Genomic DNA, 17114 nt, shown 5'->3' with positions numbered 1-17114 from the left:
TTCTTCATACTTTTGGAAAGCATACCCTTCGATTGTTGTGCAAAGGTGAATTGCAGATATGCATATACTGAACAGTTTGAAATCATGACATGCACTCAACTGAGGTTTACCCTAGAGCTTAGTCATGAAATAAGTGTGTAATGTTGGACATAAAAGGACTAGAAGGTCCATCTGATTGTTATATGTTAATCAATAGATACAGGGAATACAGAGTCTTCAGGTCTCTTTATGTCATCACATCCTCTTTTTGCATTTCTGTGTTTTCCTCTTTGTTCAGTTCCTTATCTCCCATGGGCTTTGAGTACTGTTCTCCTGTGGGGGGTGGGATGGGAAGAGGGAAGAACTCCACTTTTAGGAAGAACCTTGAAATGTCTTACAGTGATAGTTGGGTGTGTGGGTAGAGAGATAATAGGGCACACTGTTCGGGGTCTGAGCGAAATGTTCCCTGGCTGAGGTTCTTTGTTTCATTTTGGAGGGTGTCTTCCACAGCCTCACCAACCCCTCCAAGAAAAAAAAAAGCTTCATTTTGAACGTTTAGTGAGGGGAGTCGGGGCTGGAAGCTCCAGAGTTGAGTGGAGTAGTGCTGTAGAGTGAAAGGGCACTGCTTTGAAATACTGTGCCTTAGGCAGTAAGCCTGCAAAAAAAAGTAGCCAGTGAGAGAGAGCATTTTAAAGATTAATTCTGTCCTTTAAAACCATTTCTTCTTTTTGCAGTGATCACTGGAGCGGGAGATGGGATTGGGAAAGCTTATTCATTTGAGGTAAGTTGTGTTCCTGGAGAATTTCCCCTTCCCTTGAGTTGAACATATCATGATCACGTGACCCCCTCACCCCAAACTCTAGTTTTCTGCTTACAAAAGCAATAGACATTCATTTATGAAGGAAAATATTTTTGATAAAAAAGAAAATTTAAAAATCATAATCTCACCCTCTGGATACCTTTTTTAAAAACACTATGATACTCACTCAGTGGTGCCAGTATCACCCCTTAGGAGTTGTTTTAGGAATTCATGGGGGCATTGTTGTTTTCTAGTGTAATTGTACCATAAGAATTTATATACCCAAATACAATTAAAACTATGAACTACTTTCCCATTACTTATCCTTATGTTGTAGCTGGGGCATATATTGATTTTTAAAAAATTATTTGTGTAGGAAGGACATATTATCTATAACTTTCATTTCCAGAAGATTAATGGGCATTATAAAATATTATACAAAGAGAGGATCTGTTAGGGCTGAGAGTCACTGGAATATGATTAGTGTCTCTGAGTATTTCCTTTCAGGCTTCTTGTTTATCTGCAGATAGACAGATATAGGGGTAGTTATACTTTTAAAAGATGTACTTACAGCATATGTTGTCATTGTTGTTATGATTATTATTCTTACAAATTCCACATTTTTATTAATGAAATATTGTTTTCTGGAATTCCTATTATTTCATTTCTTCATCATGACTATTACACCGACCCCTAGAACAATGTAAAATACAACGGAAGAAACAGAAAGAATCCTGGAAATTATGAGGATGAAGAAAAACCAAAAACATCTTAAAAATATAACAAAAAGCACTCAGTTACAAAAACCACATTCAACAACAGTGCAGTACGCATGTGTCTTCTGGCCCCCAAAGGCCTGTGTCCTGATAGACGCCTAACCATCTTGTGTGAAATGGACAGCACAACGTGTATCAGAGGCACTTGATAGAAACTTTTAAAATGTCAACAAACCTAAATCATGCCAGTTGAAAAAGCTTCTAGCACTCTTTCAGGTCTGTCCCCTATCCTCCAATGATCATCTCTTTGGTACTGACATTCTGCTTCAACTCTGTTTTTTTGAGCTAAAGCGTTCTTTGCTCTTATCCTAATTTGTACATAGCAACTTTCTGATGACCGGTAGTGCCCAACACTCAGTAGGTGGGTGGTCATATTTGAGTATGGAGTTTGGGGAGACTGATCAGCCACCACGTTCCAAAGCCTTGTGTCTTCCTTACCCAAAAATCAGAAGGAAAGCTTTTCTAGCTATTTGCATTAGAACTATATCACCTGTTATGTAACTACTGCCTACCTTCGACCAGGTTTCTGGAAAGGGCCTAATCCCTCATCCAAAAGATCCATGGCCTTACCTCTCAGTTTTCTGGACTGCTTTGAAATCCAGGTGCTTTCTTCATGATTTTCCAGATTCTTTCCTCAAATTCATGCTGACCTAATGGTCTCCTTGATGTCTTAAGACTCAGATACCTTTCTTTCGACTTAGAGGAGACCATGTCCTCCTTACCCATTTGTTTCTTTACTGTTTCCGAAAACAATGGCCTGGAGGTCGGGAGCTGTGGGTTCCTGTCTTCAATGTGGCACTAACTGTCTGGAGATTTTGGACAAGTTGCCCATCCTTTCTGGGCTTTTGTGTCTTTACTAGCACAAAAGATACCTCTGAAGTTCTAAATTGTTTCTATTCCATACTAATTCTTGCTTTTCTCTTTCTTGTAGAATCTTTTTCTTTGTTTCCTTTTGTTCTTTTCCTAAGTCTGTGTTAAACAATTTTCTGGGATCCCTACTTCTCCTTCATTCAGGCTTTTTGCCTTCCAGAGAGCCTGTTCATGTCTTCCTGCTAAAATTCTCCAAGGAAAGCAGTTCAGAGTCTGAGATGCTGCAGACTGACCACAAGGGTTAAGAGCCCAAGACATTTGTGTGTTCAAATGCTACTCCATATGCTTACTGCAGAATTTCCACATTAATAAACTGGAGGTGGTGGTAATTCCACTGGGGCTTTTGGAAAGGTTTAATGGGATAAGGTGAACAAAATGCTTTGCCTAGAGTAAGCTCTCTAATGTTAGCCATTATATTATTAGATGTTTAAACTGTTACTCCTTTCCCATGTATTACTTTTTTCTTTTTTTGAAAAGAAAACTGTATTGTACTTATCCATAGCTTTACTCTTTCCATTGCCCTTTCATTCCCCTTGGTGTTCCAGGATTCTTTCTTTAGTCATTTTCTTTCTGTTTAGAGAACTACATTTAGCTATTCTTTTAGGGTAGGTCTCTTTGTTTTCCTTTATCAGAGAATGTCTTGATTTCCCCTTCATTCCTGAAGGATAATTTTGCTGGGTATAGGATTTAGGATTGATAGTCCTTTGCTTTCAGCACTCGAAAAATATTGTTCCACTTCCTTCTTGCCTATCTGGTTTCTGGTGAATGAATGTAATTTGAATTGTTTTTTCCCCATAAGTAAGGTTTTCTAACTCACTGTTCTCAAGATTTTTTCCCTTGTCTTTAGTTTTCAGAAGTTTAGTTATGATGTTTCTTGGAGTGGATTTCTTTGCATTTATTTTGCTTGAGGTTCACTCAGACTCTTGAATTTACTCACTATTTCTTTGAATATTTTTTTTCTGCCCAGGTTTCTTCTCTTTTTCTGGGACTTCAATCACATGGTTGTTAGATTCTTATAGTCCAATGGGTTTCTGAGATGCTGTTCATTTTTCTTCACTGTACTTTTTTCTCTGTTGCTTAGAGTGGGTAATTTCTATTATTTTATCTTTAAGTTCATGATTCTTTCCTTGGTTCCTTCCATTCAGCTACTGAGCCCATCTATCAAGTTCTTAATTTCATTTATTTTATTTTTCAGCCTTAAAATTTCCATTTGGCTTTTCTTTATATCCTCTATATCTTTATGAAAACTTTCTCTTTTCTCATTTGTTTTAAAAGTACTTGTAATTGCTTGTCAAAGCATTCTTATGATAGCTGCTTTAAAATCCTAGTCAGAATTCTAATGTCTGTGTCATCATGATGTGAGTATCTGTTGATTGTTTTTATTTCATCAAGTTGAGATCTTCCTGGTTCTTGGTATGATGACTGACTTTTGAATTGTGGACATTTTTAGTATTTTATTATGAGACTCTGAATCTTGTTTAAATCTGTTTGGGGTCTATACCAACACTGCTTCAGCAGGGGGAGGAGAGGTGCTAACATGTTCCTACCAGGTAAGGTAGAAGTCCCACAGGCTTTGCACTTGGCCTCCATTAGAGGGTGCTGCCTCCTTTTTACTGCTGGGTGGGGGTGGGGGTGCTGGCTCCCCACTAGGCCACTCTGGGTGGGAGAGGCAAGAATGCCTCCTTCCTGCTCCCCAAGAGGCTGCCAATGGTAATTGGAGGAGATGGTCTCAATACCACTGGGGTGGTAATGAAAGCCCTGGCCCTCTGCTAGGCTTCCTCTCTTACTATCCCGGGAAGGGAGAGGAGAAAAGGGATGGAGGGCCTTGGCACTGCCAGGTGGAAGTAGAGTTCAGGTCTGCTGACATGGGAAGGGGTGGCTGGGATGAATGTCCTGTCTCCCTACTCAGCCTTCTCTGATGCCAGCCTGGTAGGGGGTGGGGACACTTGTTCCAGCAGTCTCACCAGGGTGGAAGTCTCAGCTCCTGACTCAGCCTTTGGGGGTGGGGATGGGACCACAGATTTTTTTTTTTGAGCTGTTTGACTTGAGTAAAGCTGTTCTTTTTTTTTTTTTTAATTTTTTTTTCAACGTTTATTTATTTTTGGGACAGAGAGAGACAGAGCATGAACGGGGGAGGGGCAAAGAGAGAGGGAGACACAGAATCGGAAGCAGGCTCCAGGCTCTGGGCCATCATCAGCCCAGAGCCCGACGCGGGGCTCGAACTCATGGACCGCGAGATCGTGACCTGGCTGAAGTCGGACGCTTAACCGACTGCGCCACCCAGGCGCCCCAAGCTGTTCTTTTTAAAGTTTTCTGCCTTACTAAGGCAGGTCCTTTTCTGGTCCTTTGGTTAGAGAGAGCAGGCTTTTGTTGGGACTTTTTAGGTCTGCACCTGTGGTATTTCTGAATTGCCAATTTTTCCACCAATAAGTTTGGAATATGTGAGGCAAAAGAAAACCCAGGAACTCACCACTGTTTTATTTCTTGGGTCTTGAGGCCCCTAGCTGATCTTCTCCCTATCTTTTGGAATCTTTTTATGTTTATTTTATGTATTCTGTCCAGGTTGCATAATTTAATTGCATATCATGGTAGGAGTGGGGAAAAGTACTTCTCCATTTTCCTGGAAGCCTATTCTATATCACATTTTAACCTAATCTGTATTTATATTTAGTGTGGCAAGAGAAGCTTTGCCTCCTGCTAAAGGAATCTTGAGCAGTACTGGAACAAGATGGAAAACAATTGTGGTGAGGGATGGGCAGGGGGAGGAAGCAGGAGAGGAGTCCACTCTTCCACCCTTCTGAGGCCACTGCTTCACCCTGTCTTCACACCATTTTTGCTCCTTAAGCACCTGAATTTCTTTTATTCATTGCCATACAGAGGAAGCCTTGTTTTCTCTGTGTTCCCACCACCTGTTAGAGATTAGCAGCAACAAGTACCTTCCCTGAGGCAGGCCCTAACATAAAGAAGGAAAGGGGCACATTCTTCTCAGCAGCAGCCCTTCTTCTTTAGCACGGTGCCACAGTGCATTCTGGGAAAGGGAGGGCTTCTGTGGCTTACCTCCCTGAAGGGAAAGAGGCAAAACCCACATATGGAGCCTGTCAGCCTGGACATTCTGGAAATAAAATTGAACCCTGCTCGAGTGGACAAAGGGAACAATGCTGTCCCAGACAAATATGTGTTTTCTGCCCTCTCCCTCCCTCTCCTGGCCCACACCACTTCACATAGAACCTTTAAAATGTCTATGGCTCTTGAGAGAAATGGCACAATTCTGGAGAGGCTGGAAGCCCACCAGGAAGCAAGCATCCTTTGTGCTAAAAATGCAAATTGTTTTCCATTTAATGGACAATCTTCTCTTCAGGAGGCTGATGAAATGAATTGTGAGACAAAGGTGCTTAATTCTTTGGCCACCATTCTGATGGATTCCAAGGCTCAAAATGAGGGTTGGAGGTGGGGGGGGGGGAGGGGGTTGTTTTCCACAGGAAGAGAGAAAACTCTGGGATATCACTGACAAAGCCGGCTTTCTTTCTTTCTTTCTTTCTTTCTTTCTTCCTTCCTTCCTTCCTTTCAGAGCACTTTCAAATCTCCCTCCCCTCTCTCTCTCTCTCTCTTTTTTCTCCCAATTTTTTATTCAAATTCCAGTCAGTTTACATACAGTGTAATATTGGTTTCAGGAGTAGAACCCAGTGGCTCATCACTTACATATAACACCCAGTGCTCATTGCAACAAGTGCCCTCCTTAATTCCCATCACCCATTTGGCCCATCCCCCACCCACCTCCCTCCATCATCCTCAGTTTGTTCTCTATATTTAAGAGTCTCTTATGGTTTACTTTCCTCTCTCTTTCCTTCCCCTCTTCCCATATGATCACCTGTTTTGTTTCCTAAATTCCATATATGAGTGAAGTCATATGATATTTGTCTTTCTCTGACCTATTTCACTTAGCATAATACATTCTAGTTCCATCTACGTTGTTGCAAATGGTAAGAGTTCATTGTGTGTGTGTGTGTGTGTATATATATATATATATATATATATATATACATCTTCTTTATCCATTCATCAGACAATGGAGATTTGGGATCTTTCTATAGTTTGGCTATTGTTGATAGTGCTGCTATAAACATTGGGGTGCATGTATCCCTTTGAATATGTATTTTGTATCCTTTGGGTAAATAGTAGTAGTGCAATTGCTGGATCATAAGGTAGTTCTATTTTTAACTTTTTTGAGGAACTTGCATACTGTTTTCCAGAGTGGCTGCACCAGTTTGTATTCTCACCAACAGGGTAAGAGGCTTCCCCTTTCTCTACTTCCTTGTCAACATCTATTGTTTTCTAGCAGAGTCAGTCTTGAAATGGGACAGTCCTTGGTTTTTATTTTTCAATCTTTTTATTTTCCATTTATTTAAAAAATTTTAAAGACTTATTTTTTAAGGACAGTTTAAGGCTGACCACAAAATTGAGTGGAAGGTACAGAGAGTTCCTGTATATCTCCTAACCCCAAACATGTGCAGCTGCCACACTGTTGACATACACTCCACCAGAGTGGGACATTGTTACAATGGATGAACCCACCCTGACGACTTCATTACCACCCAGAGCCCATAGTTTACCTTAGGGGTCACCTTCTTAACTTGTTTTTTCTGTGGTGGTTGTTTCTTATTTTTTGAGGAAAGCATGAGACATGCACAGCTGAAGATGTTTTGTTTTAGAGAACCTCATTTCCACTTTCCCCTCCTTTGCTCAGTCTGGCCAGAATGGAGCTTTATCTAGAGTCAGCCAAAATTGACATCAATGTCTTTGAGAGATTTTCTGTGTCTTTTCCTTTTAAACAATAGCTGTGTTCCAGACAAACCATCAGTAAATATGCTTTTTTTGTACGTCATGTTTAAATGTATAAAGAAATTTACTATTTAAATTTTTTTTTTCAACGTTTATTTATTTTTGGGACAGAGAGAGACAGAGCATGAACGGGGAAGGGCAGAGAGAGAGGGAGACACAGAATCGGAAACACGCTCCAGGCTCTGAGCCATCAGCCCAGAGCCCGACGCGGGGCTCGAACTCCCGGACCGCAAGATCGTGACCTGGCTGAAGTCGGACGCTTAACCGACTGCGCCACCCAGGTGCCCCAGAAATTGACTATTTAAAGTGAACACTAGATGCAGAGGATCACCCTTCATTATCTTTTTTTATATGTCTGGATCTTGATTATCTTTTTATAAAGTGACTCCTCATTGTACAGATTCCAGGCCAGGGGTAGGACTTGTGATGATACTTTATGGCTGAAGATCACAGGTTAAAGTGAATGTAAATTTACTTTAAAGTACTTTAGCATAGGGGTGCCTGGGTGGCCCAGTTAGTTAAACATCTGACTCTCTTGGTTTTGGCTCAAGTCATGATGTCACAGTTCATGGGTTTGAGCCCTGTGTTGGGCTCTGCACTGATAGTGTGGAGCCTTGGGATTCTCTCACTCTGTCTCTCTCTCTTACTGCCCTTTCCTCCCCTACCCCTCTCATTCTCTCTCTCTCTCTCAAAACTAATAAATAAACATTTAAAAAATAAAATACTTTAGAATTGATAATATGATAGGCATGTGGGTCAGTTTTTTATTTTAAACAGCTTCTTAAGATTTAATTCACACACCATAAAACCCACCTGTTTTAAGTGTACAATTGAATGATTTTTAGTGAATTAACCAAGTTGTTCACCATCATCACCATCCAGTTGTAGAACATTTCCATCACCCTAGTAAGATTCTAATAAGATCCCTCCTGCCTTGTTACACTTAATCCCCTACTTCCATCCCAGCTCTGGGCTGCTACTGATCTTTTTGAACATCTTGTACAAATGCTACCACACAATATGACTGGCTTCTTTCACTTAGCGTTATGTTTTTGAGATTTATCAGTGTTGTTACGTGTTGGTGGTGTTTTCATTTTTACTGCAGGATAATATTCTATTGTATGGATATACCACCATTTGTTTACTCACTTACCAGTTGATGAATGCTTGGATTCCCATTGTTTGGTTATATTGATCTTTCTTAACTTACAATGGGATTAAATCCCTACAAACCCATTGTAAGTTGAAAATACAATAAGTAGTAAATGCATTTAATAACCCTAACCTACTAAACATCATAGCTTAGCCTGGGCTACCTTAAACGAGCTCAGAACATTTACGTTAGCCTGTGGTTGGGCAAAATCATCTAAAGCAAAGCGTATTTTATGATAAAGTATTGACCATCTTATGTAATTTATGGAGTGCTGGACTGAAAGTGAAAAACAGAATGGTTGTGTGGATACAGAGTGGTTGTTAGTGTAGGGGTCATTCACCCTCATGATCTCTGGCTGACTGGGAGCTGCCTCTGCCCAGCATCATGGGAGAGGATTGGATGGCATATCACTCACCTGGGAAAGGATCAAAATTCAAAATTCAAAGTATCATTTCTACTGAATGTGTATTGCTCTTGCACCATTATAAAGTTGTTAAATCCTAAGTTGAACAGTCAGGGACAGTCTGTATAATAATGCTGCTGTGAGTATTCATATGCAAGTTTTTGTGTGAATACAGGTTTCCCTTTTTCTTGGGTAGATTACCTAGGAGTGGAATTGCTGGGTCATATGGTAAATTTATGTTTAAGTTAGGTGAGTTTTAGTCCATATTTCTGCAGTGGTTGGTTATCAGTTAAAACTAAAGGTGGTGTGTGTTGGGTTACTTTCTGCACCTCCAGACCTACCCTTTGCATTTTCTCACCCTGTTCTGTGCCCCAGGAGGCTGACCAGCACCAACGGGCTCAGTTGGCCTCTGGTTTCAGGTGGGTTTGGCCAGTGGGAGACACTGGCAACAGATAAGACAGGGAGAGGAGAGTCAGGTGGAGTTCTTTGCCAGCTGTCTCCCTGTGGGTCTAGAGGTCTATGTCCCTCTGCTGCAGGTGTAGCTCTGTCAGGTGATCTGTTCCACACAGCTGTCTTCTCCCATTCTGGTGACTCTTCATTTCCTAACTCTTTGGGGCACACAGGGGAAAGAGGCTCTGCTGTTATTAGCCCCAGAGTATTGTGGTTTCTCTATGCCATACCTATACTTTGTAAAACATTCTTTAATTAAACTCTCTTCAAGTTATCCAATTTGACAGTGCTGTTTCTGGCCAGGACTGTGGCTAAATCCAGTCTTTAGTTAATTTTTAAAGATGCTAAATCAAAGTTCATCTACATCTATGCTTAAGTTAACAGGACTTTCATTAGATGGTTTTCCCCTTAGCCTAACAGATGTTACAAAGAGCTTCCTGAAGAAATACAGTTGAAGATAGGTGAATTGGCTAGAAATATTGTACAGGCACTTCCACTTTTGTAGGAACAGAGATGTTGTATCCGTGAGTGAGGCAGAGTAGGCCCTAGGCCTTGAACTGATTTGGTCCCTTGTCCTACCACTTAGTGGAGGATTCCTGACTCCACTAGAAGGCTGACTGTATTCTGTTCCAGCACATTGTCATGTTCCCCTGGGAAGAACTTCATGCAAGGCATTCACAGAATGCCTAAGGAACAGAGAGCTGGGATCCACTGATCTATAATAACAGGTTCATGACTGTTTTGATGCTGGCTTCCTAGTAAATGTTTCTGTGTGGTGGCGTTTGGTTGGAGGCTTGCTTGCATTTTGTAACTCATCATCTGCTGGCTGGGTTGTGGGGGAGGAGAGCTGTAGTCTTCATCTACCTCCAGTTACTGAGCCAAAGTCAGATCTGAGCCAAAGTCAGATACTTAACCAACTGAGCCACCCAGGAGCCTCTGGTTTTGTTCTGTTCTGTTTTGTTTTGTTTTGTTTTGTTTTTAAGAAACTGCTGAACTATTTCCCAGTGACTGTACCTTGCCCACCAGCAATAGAGAAGTTAATTCATTTTCTTCATATGCTCTCCAGCATTTGGTGGAGTCACTATTTTTTATTATAGCTATTCTAATAGCTGGTTGGCGATGTCTCATTCTGGCTTTAATTTACATTTCTTTGATGACTAAGTGTATTTTTTCAATTTAAAGAGATATAAAGAAGAAAACAGCAAAAGTCCATCATTTCTTTGTCCAGATAATTCCTGTTAAAGATAAAAGTAATGCAGGCATAAAATTAGAAAACTCAAGCAGTACAGAAAGGCACACACACAAAATAATGTCCTCTTCCCAACCCTGCCCCTACTTTATGCTGCTCTGTGAAGGTCACCAGTATTAAAAATGTCTTGAGGGGCACATGGGTGGCTCAGTCAGTTAAGTGTCGGACTTCAGCTCAGGTCATGATCTCACAGTTCACAAATTCGAGCCCTGCATTGAGATCTGTGCTGACAGCTCAGAGCCTGGAACCTGCTTCAGATTCTGTGTGTCCCTCTCTCTCTGCCCCTCCCCAAGTAGTGCTCTGTCTCTGTTTTTCAAAAATAAATGTTTAAAAGAAAATTAAAATGTCTTGAGATTCCTTCCAGAAAATATAGACAAATCATAGCTGTATTCATACTTACATGCCAATACTATGGTAAAGATTGGCTGCAGAACAGAGACCTAACTGTAATCTAGAGACTGCAAAGAAAATGGGAGTTTTCCTGATTGGCAGGTGGTTCTGCCAGGTTCCTTCTATCTTCAAGGTTGGAGCTGAGTCACCAGCATGTTTGTGTCCTGCAAGCCACCTCTGCAAGGGAGGTTGGGAGTGTGGTCTAGTCACATGCCCAGGAAGAAGGAGTAACAGGTTTTAGTGGCCCACTAGCAGTCTCCATCAGAATTTACACCTGTATATTTAGTTTTTGCCCATGTAGGCACAAATGGGATAAGCACAAATCCTGTTCTAAACTTTTCTTTGTTCATTTGATAGCAGCATGGGGATCTTCCTGCAGCAAAGGCATATAGATGGTGTGCACTCTTGTAAATGATTTCAGGGTTAGCCTATCCCAGTGGTGTACCATGTCTTATGTCAGCTTCTGAGGGGATAGACACTCAGGCTGGTTTTTATTTTTGTTTTCACAAATAATGTTTCAAGACATACTTTTGAATATATACTCACACACATGCAAGTATACAACCCTATCAGTGAGATTACTGGCTCAATGGGGATTTGCATTTAAATGTTGGATACCCTTCACACCTGAAACTAATAGAACACTGTATGTTAACTAGACTGGAATTAAAATAAAAAAACTTAAAATTATAAAAAAAATGTTGGATACCCTTACTAAATAGTTCTCCAAATGACTGAACCAATTATAACCCATCTCATATTATTATAAGGTTTAAAAATTTTTTTAATGTTTATTCATTTTTTGAGAGACAGATCTCTCTCAAAAGACAGAGCGTGAGTAGTGGAGGGGCAGAGAGAGAGGGAGACGCAGAATCTGAAGCAGGCTCCAGGCTCTGAGCTGTCAGCACAGAGCCTGATGCCGGGCTTGAACTCACAATTGTGAGATCATGACCTGAGCCGAAGTTGGATGCTTAATGGACTGAGCCACCCAGGTGCCTGATTATAAGGTTTAATATTTATGCAAAGTATAGATTTAATGTAATATATAATACATATTTAAATATTATGAATTTTACGTTTTGTTTCTCTGATGCACATATTCTTGACCGTTAATGCCCAGAGAATACTAGAATCAAAATGTAAGACTCAAGATTGTGTGGTTTCATTCCTTCACCTCTGGGCACCCCCCAACATCTGGGGCCACACGGGTGGCCTGGATCCAGCGTGACAGATCAGGTCAGTCAGAATTCTTCTCACATCAGTATTCCTGGCAGCTCCAGGTAGTGGCACAGAGTTGGCCCTTGGATTAAAATCGCTTGACTAGCTCTGCCTCAGACCAACCCAAGAAAAATAACTGCTTGGCCCTGTTTTGAATATCATTACACGTTTACTTGGCAATTTATGGTGATGTTTTGTCATTTCAGCAAGGAAATTTCTTCCCAATGTCTAAATTCCTCTCATCTAAAGTACCTCAGTGGCACTCCCAGCTTGTTCTCTTTCATCTTGCCTTAAGTGAAAATAGCAGCTTTGAATTATTTTTATGTTCCCCTGGACTCATTGCCTTGTTACTGTGTGGCTTGACTTCAACCCTGTAATTTCTGATGCAGGCTTTGAATATCCTAGGTTCATTGTAGTATGTCATGGTTGTATGTGCGTGTGTGTGTGTGTGTGTGTGTGTGTGTGTTGAGAGTGAGACAGAGACAGAGAGACAGAGATGCATCAAACAAAGTGTATATAATCCATAGATGTGAATACAAAAAGTAATAAAATGAGTAATGTATCCCTTATCACCCAGCTTAAGAATTAGAACATCACCAGTGTCCTTGAAACTTACCATACAGTCACATACATCCTGCCTTTGTGTTTTCCCCTCTCTCACTCCCATATGTATAAACATGATCATGAACATTGTGTAAACAATTTCCTTACTTAAAAAAAGTTCCAGGGGTGCTTGGGTGGCTCAGTCAGTTAAGCATCCGACTTCGGCTCAGGTCATGATCTCTTGTCATGAGTTCGAGCCCCGTATCGGGGCTGTGCTGACAGCTCAGAGCCTGGAGCCTGCTTCAGATTCCATGTCTCCTTCTCTCTCTCTGCCCCTCCCCCACTCACACTCTGTCTCTCAAAAATGAATAAACATTAAAAAAAACACTAAAAAATAAAAGTTCTATTACATGTGCATGTATCCCTAAACAATATATTGGCTGCATTGTTAGTTTTGAACCTAACATGGATTGATTCAGGTCTTCAGCAACCTGCTTCTTATTGATCAGTATTATGCTTTTGAAGTTCATCCATGTACAACATGTACAACATTTTCAGTATTGTATAACACTCTGTGATATAAATACATCTCAGGTTAGTTATCCTTTTCTTTGTTGAGAGACATTTCGGTAGTTTCTGCTTTTGCTGGTATGAACACTTTGTCCAGGCCTCCTGAAGGTCTTATGCAAGAGTTGAGAACGCTCCCAGGAGCAGAATTGCTGGCTCACAGGTTATGCATTGTCAACATTACTAGGTAATGCCAACTAGTTTCCAAAGTTTTGGTGTCAAAGTTACACTGACCTTAAAAACCGAACAGGGGATTTTTACCTCTTTTTAATATTTGAGAACGACTGTGCAATTTAGCCATGATCTTTTTTGTTTGAATGTTTGATAGAACTTATCTGTAAAACCATCTGTCACTGGAGTTTTCTTCATGGGACAATTTAAGCTATTCATTTATATCATCATTACCTTATTATTATTATGTTTAGTGATTATAGAGCTATTTGGATTTTAATTTTTTCTTGAATAAGTTTTGGAAATTTGAATTTTTCTAGAAATATATATCCACTTCACCTAAGTTTTTAAAATAAAAATTTTTTAATGTTCATTTATTTTTGAGAGAGAGAGAGAGTGAATGGGGAGGCACAGAGAGAGAGACGGAGGCACAGAATCTGAAACAGGCTCCAGGCTCTGAGCTGTCAAGATCATGAAAATGGCATGATCATGACACTGGCAAGATCTGACCTAGGCTGAAGTTGACACTTAACTGACTGAGCCACCCAGGTGCCCCAATTTCACTTAAGTTTTAAACTTTATTGGCCCCACTTCAGGTAAAATATGAGCACTGGGTGAACCCTGCTTCTCTCTCTCTCTCTCTCTCTCTGCCCCTTGTGGGATTCTCTCTCTCTGCCCCTTGCTCACTTGTGCCCCCTCTCTCTCTGTCAAAAAAAATAAATAAAATTTATCGGCATTTTTTTTTTTGGTAGCATTCTCTTACTAAGTTTAAAAAACAAAAGCAGGAAATGAATTTAGTCTAAGACTGTCATCTAGTTAACCAAACAACTGAATGTTCAGAAAATGAGCAGAAATATTGAGAGGTTAGGCAGTGGGGGGACACAGCCAGGTCACTCCATAAAATAAGTTGTGCCAGGGTGTTTAGTCTCTTCCCACTTTCTCTCTTCTTTCTGGAATTCCAGTTACTCAGATGTTGTTTGTATTATTTCTGGAACTCCTATTATTCAGATCCTGAAATCACTTTCTATTTGTCTCTTTTTTCTCATAATTTTCATTTTATCTCTGCTTTCTTCTCTGCAAAAAGATTTCATCAATTTTATCCTCTGTTTTATTGAATTTTTCATTATTTGCTGTTTTTTTTTAAATTTCAAATTTCTAGGGGGCACCTGGGTGGCTCAGTTGGTTAAGCATCCGGCTTCGGCTCAGGTCATGATCTCCTCCTTTGTGGGTTTGGGCCCCGCGTCAGACTCTGTGTTGACAGCTAGGAGCCTGGAGCCTGCCTCAGGGTCTGTGTCTCCCTCTCTCTCTGCCCCTCCCCCTCTAGCGCTCTGTCTCTGTTTCTCTCTCTCCCTCTTTCTCAAAAATAAATATTAAAAAATTCTTTACTTTCAAATTTCTAAAAAATTAAGAATGAAAACTTTTAAAATAAATTAAGAATCATTCACATTTCTGAGAGATCTTTTGTGTTTTGTTTGCCTGTTCTTTGCATAGAGCAGCAGCCTCTCTTACCCTTTGGGGACATATCGATTTTTTTTTCTTCTTTCAAAAAAATTGCGTTCCCCTTCCAAGTTGCTTTTTTTCCTGTTTGGCTCTCTGTCTTTCATGTTAACAGCTTTCCACAGATAATCCTTGGTCTGTCCATGTCTGAGAGCTGGATTAGGAGAATGAGGACTCTGCCTGGAGTGTCTGAGCCGGATGGAGCTTGGAGCTGAGGGTGATTGGCTCCTGCTTGGGGAGCCCCCAGGCCAGTGTCTTGATGTGGGTGAGACTCCCCAGAGAAGAGGTAGCCTCCTGCCCATATAGCAAAGGCCTGACTGCCATCTTTCTGGAGTCAGACCTGGTATGGACATAACTTGTGCAACTCCTTGCTCCCAGAGAGGACCCCTGTCTTCAACGTGTGGAATATGGAATGGAGGTGGGCATTTGGGCACTACGTCTTCTCCAACAGCTCTTACCCAATCCCCCCTCATTTGGCACCCCCTTTACTCCAGGTTTGGTGCTGGCAGTGCCTGAGAATTTTGAGGATTTTAGTGGTACAAATTTGGTCAGTTCTCAGTTTATCCCATGGCTGGTATAAGACTTGGGATCCTGCCCATCTACTTTCTAGGAACCCAAAATTTGGGGTTGCTCTTGTCTTTTGGTACTATCTCTGTGGATTTATGGCTTTTTTTGAAAAAAAAATTGCTTCCCATTTAATGGGATTTCAGGAGGAGCATAATTAACTACATGCGTTTAGTTTCCCCTCTTAACCCCTTTTCTGTATTTAAATTTTTTTTTTTATTTTAGAGAGAGAGAGTGCATGTTTGCTGCATGAGTGGGGGAAAGGCAGAGGGAGAGAGAACAAGAGAGGGAGAGAGACAGAGAGAGAGAGAGAGAGAGAGAGAGATTGTCTCAAGCAGGCTCACCGCTTAGTGTGGAGCTCAACTCGCGGCTTGATCATGATCTGAGCTGAAATCAGGAGTCCAATGCTCAACTGATTGAGCCATCCAGGTGGCCATACCCTTTTCTATATTTTAAATCCAAGCTGGATCTCTAATTATGCCCACATTTTCATTCCTAATATTACTTATGGTTTATTTGTGCATTCTCTCTTTTTTCTTGATTAATTTTGCTGGAGATTTGTCAGTTCTATCAGTTTTTTTCAAAGACTCAACTTTTTTTTTTTTTTTAACACAATTTATTGTCAAATTGGCTAACATACAGTGTGTAAAGTGTGCTCTTGGTTTTTGGGGTAGATTCCCATGGTTCATCGCTTATGTACCACATCCAGTGTTCATCCCAACAAGTGCCCTCCTTAATGCCCATCACTCATTTTACCCTCTCCCCCACCCCCCTCCACCTTCAGTTTGTTCCCTGTATTTAAGAGTCTCTTAGGGTTTGCCTTCCTCCCTCTCTGTAACTATTTTTCCCCCTTCCCTTCCCCCATGGTCTTCTGTTAAGTGTCTCAAGATCCACATATGAGTGGAAACATATGATATATGTCTTTCTCTGACTGACTTATTTCACTCAGCATATCTTCCAGTTCCATCCACATTGCTGCAAATGGCATGATTTCATTCTTTCTCATTGCCAAGTAGTATTCCATCGTATATATAAACCACATCTTCTTTATCCATTCACCAGTTGATGGACATTTAGGCTCTTTCCATAATTTGGCTATTGTTGAAAGTGCTGCTATAAACATTGGGGTACATGTGCCCCTATGACCCAGCACTCCTGTATCTGTTGGATAAATTCCTAGTAGTGCTATTGCTGGGTCATAGGGTAGTTCTGTTTTTAATTTTTTGAGGAAACTCCACACTGTTTTCCAGAGCGGCTGCACAAGTTTGCATTCCCACCAACAGTGCAAGAGGGTTCCTGTTTCTCCACATCCTTGCCAGCATCTATAGTATCTTGAGTTGTTAATTTTAGCCACTCTGACTGGTGTGAGGTGGTATCTCAGTGGGGTTTGAATTGTACTTCCATGCTGATGAGTGACATTGAGCATCTCTTCATGTATCTGTTGGCCATCTGGAGGTCTTTTAAAAAATTTATTTTATTTTATTTTTTGTATTAAATATAATTTATTGTCAAATTAGTTTCCATACAACACCCAGTGCTCATCCCAACATGGAGGTCTTCTTTGGAAAAGTGTCTATTCATGTCTTCTGCCCATTTCTTCACTGGATTATTTGTTTTTCAGGTGTTGAGTTTGGTAAGTTCTTTAT

The 17114-nt window shown here is 40.7% G+C and overlaps 1 protein-coding gene across 1 annotated transcript in view; it reads left to right on the top strand.

Annotated features, from left to right (window-relative positions):
• HSD17B3 (hydroxysteroid 17-beta dehydrogenase 3) overlaps positions 1-17114 on the top strand; it is a 48308-nt gene that overhangs the window by 2453 nt on the left and 28741 nt on the right. Inside the window, exon 2 of the mRNA XM_030293701.1 lies at positions 714-760. Within this exon, the coding sequence (XP_030149561.1) occupies positions 714-760 (47 nt within the window). The remainder of the gene's footprint in view (positions 1-713; positions 761-17114) is intronic.

The sequence above is a fragment of the Lynx canadensis genome, chromosome D4 (genome assembly GCF_007474595.2).
Source record: "Lynx canadensis isolate LIC74 chromosome D4, mLynCan4.pri.v2, whole genome shotgun sequence".
Lineage (NCBI taxonomy): Eukaryota > Metazoa > Chordata > Mammalia > Carnivora > Felidae > Lynx > Lynx canadensis.
Note: the sequence above shows the minus strand (reverse complement) of the source record. Positions and strands in the feature narration are given on the sequence as shown.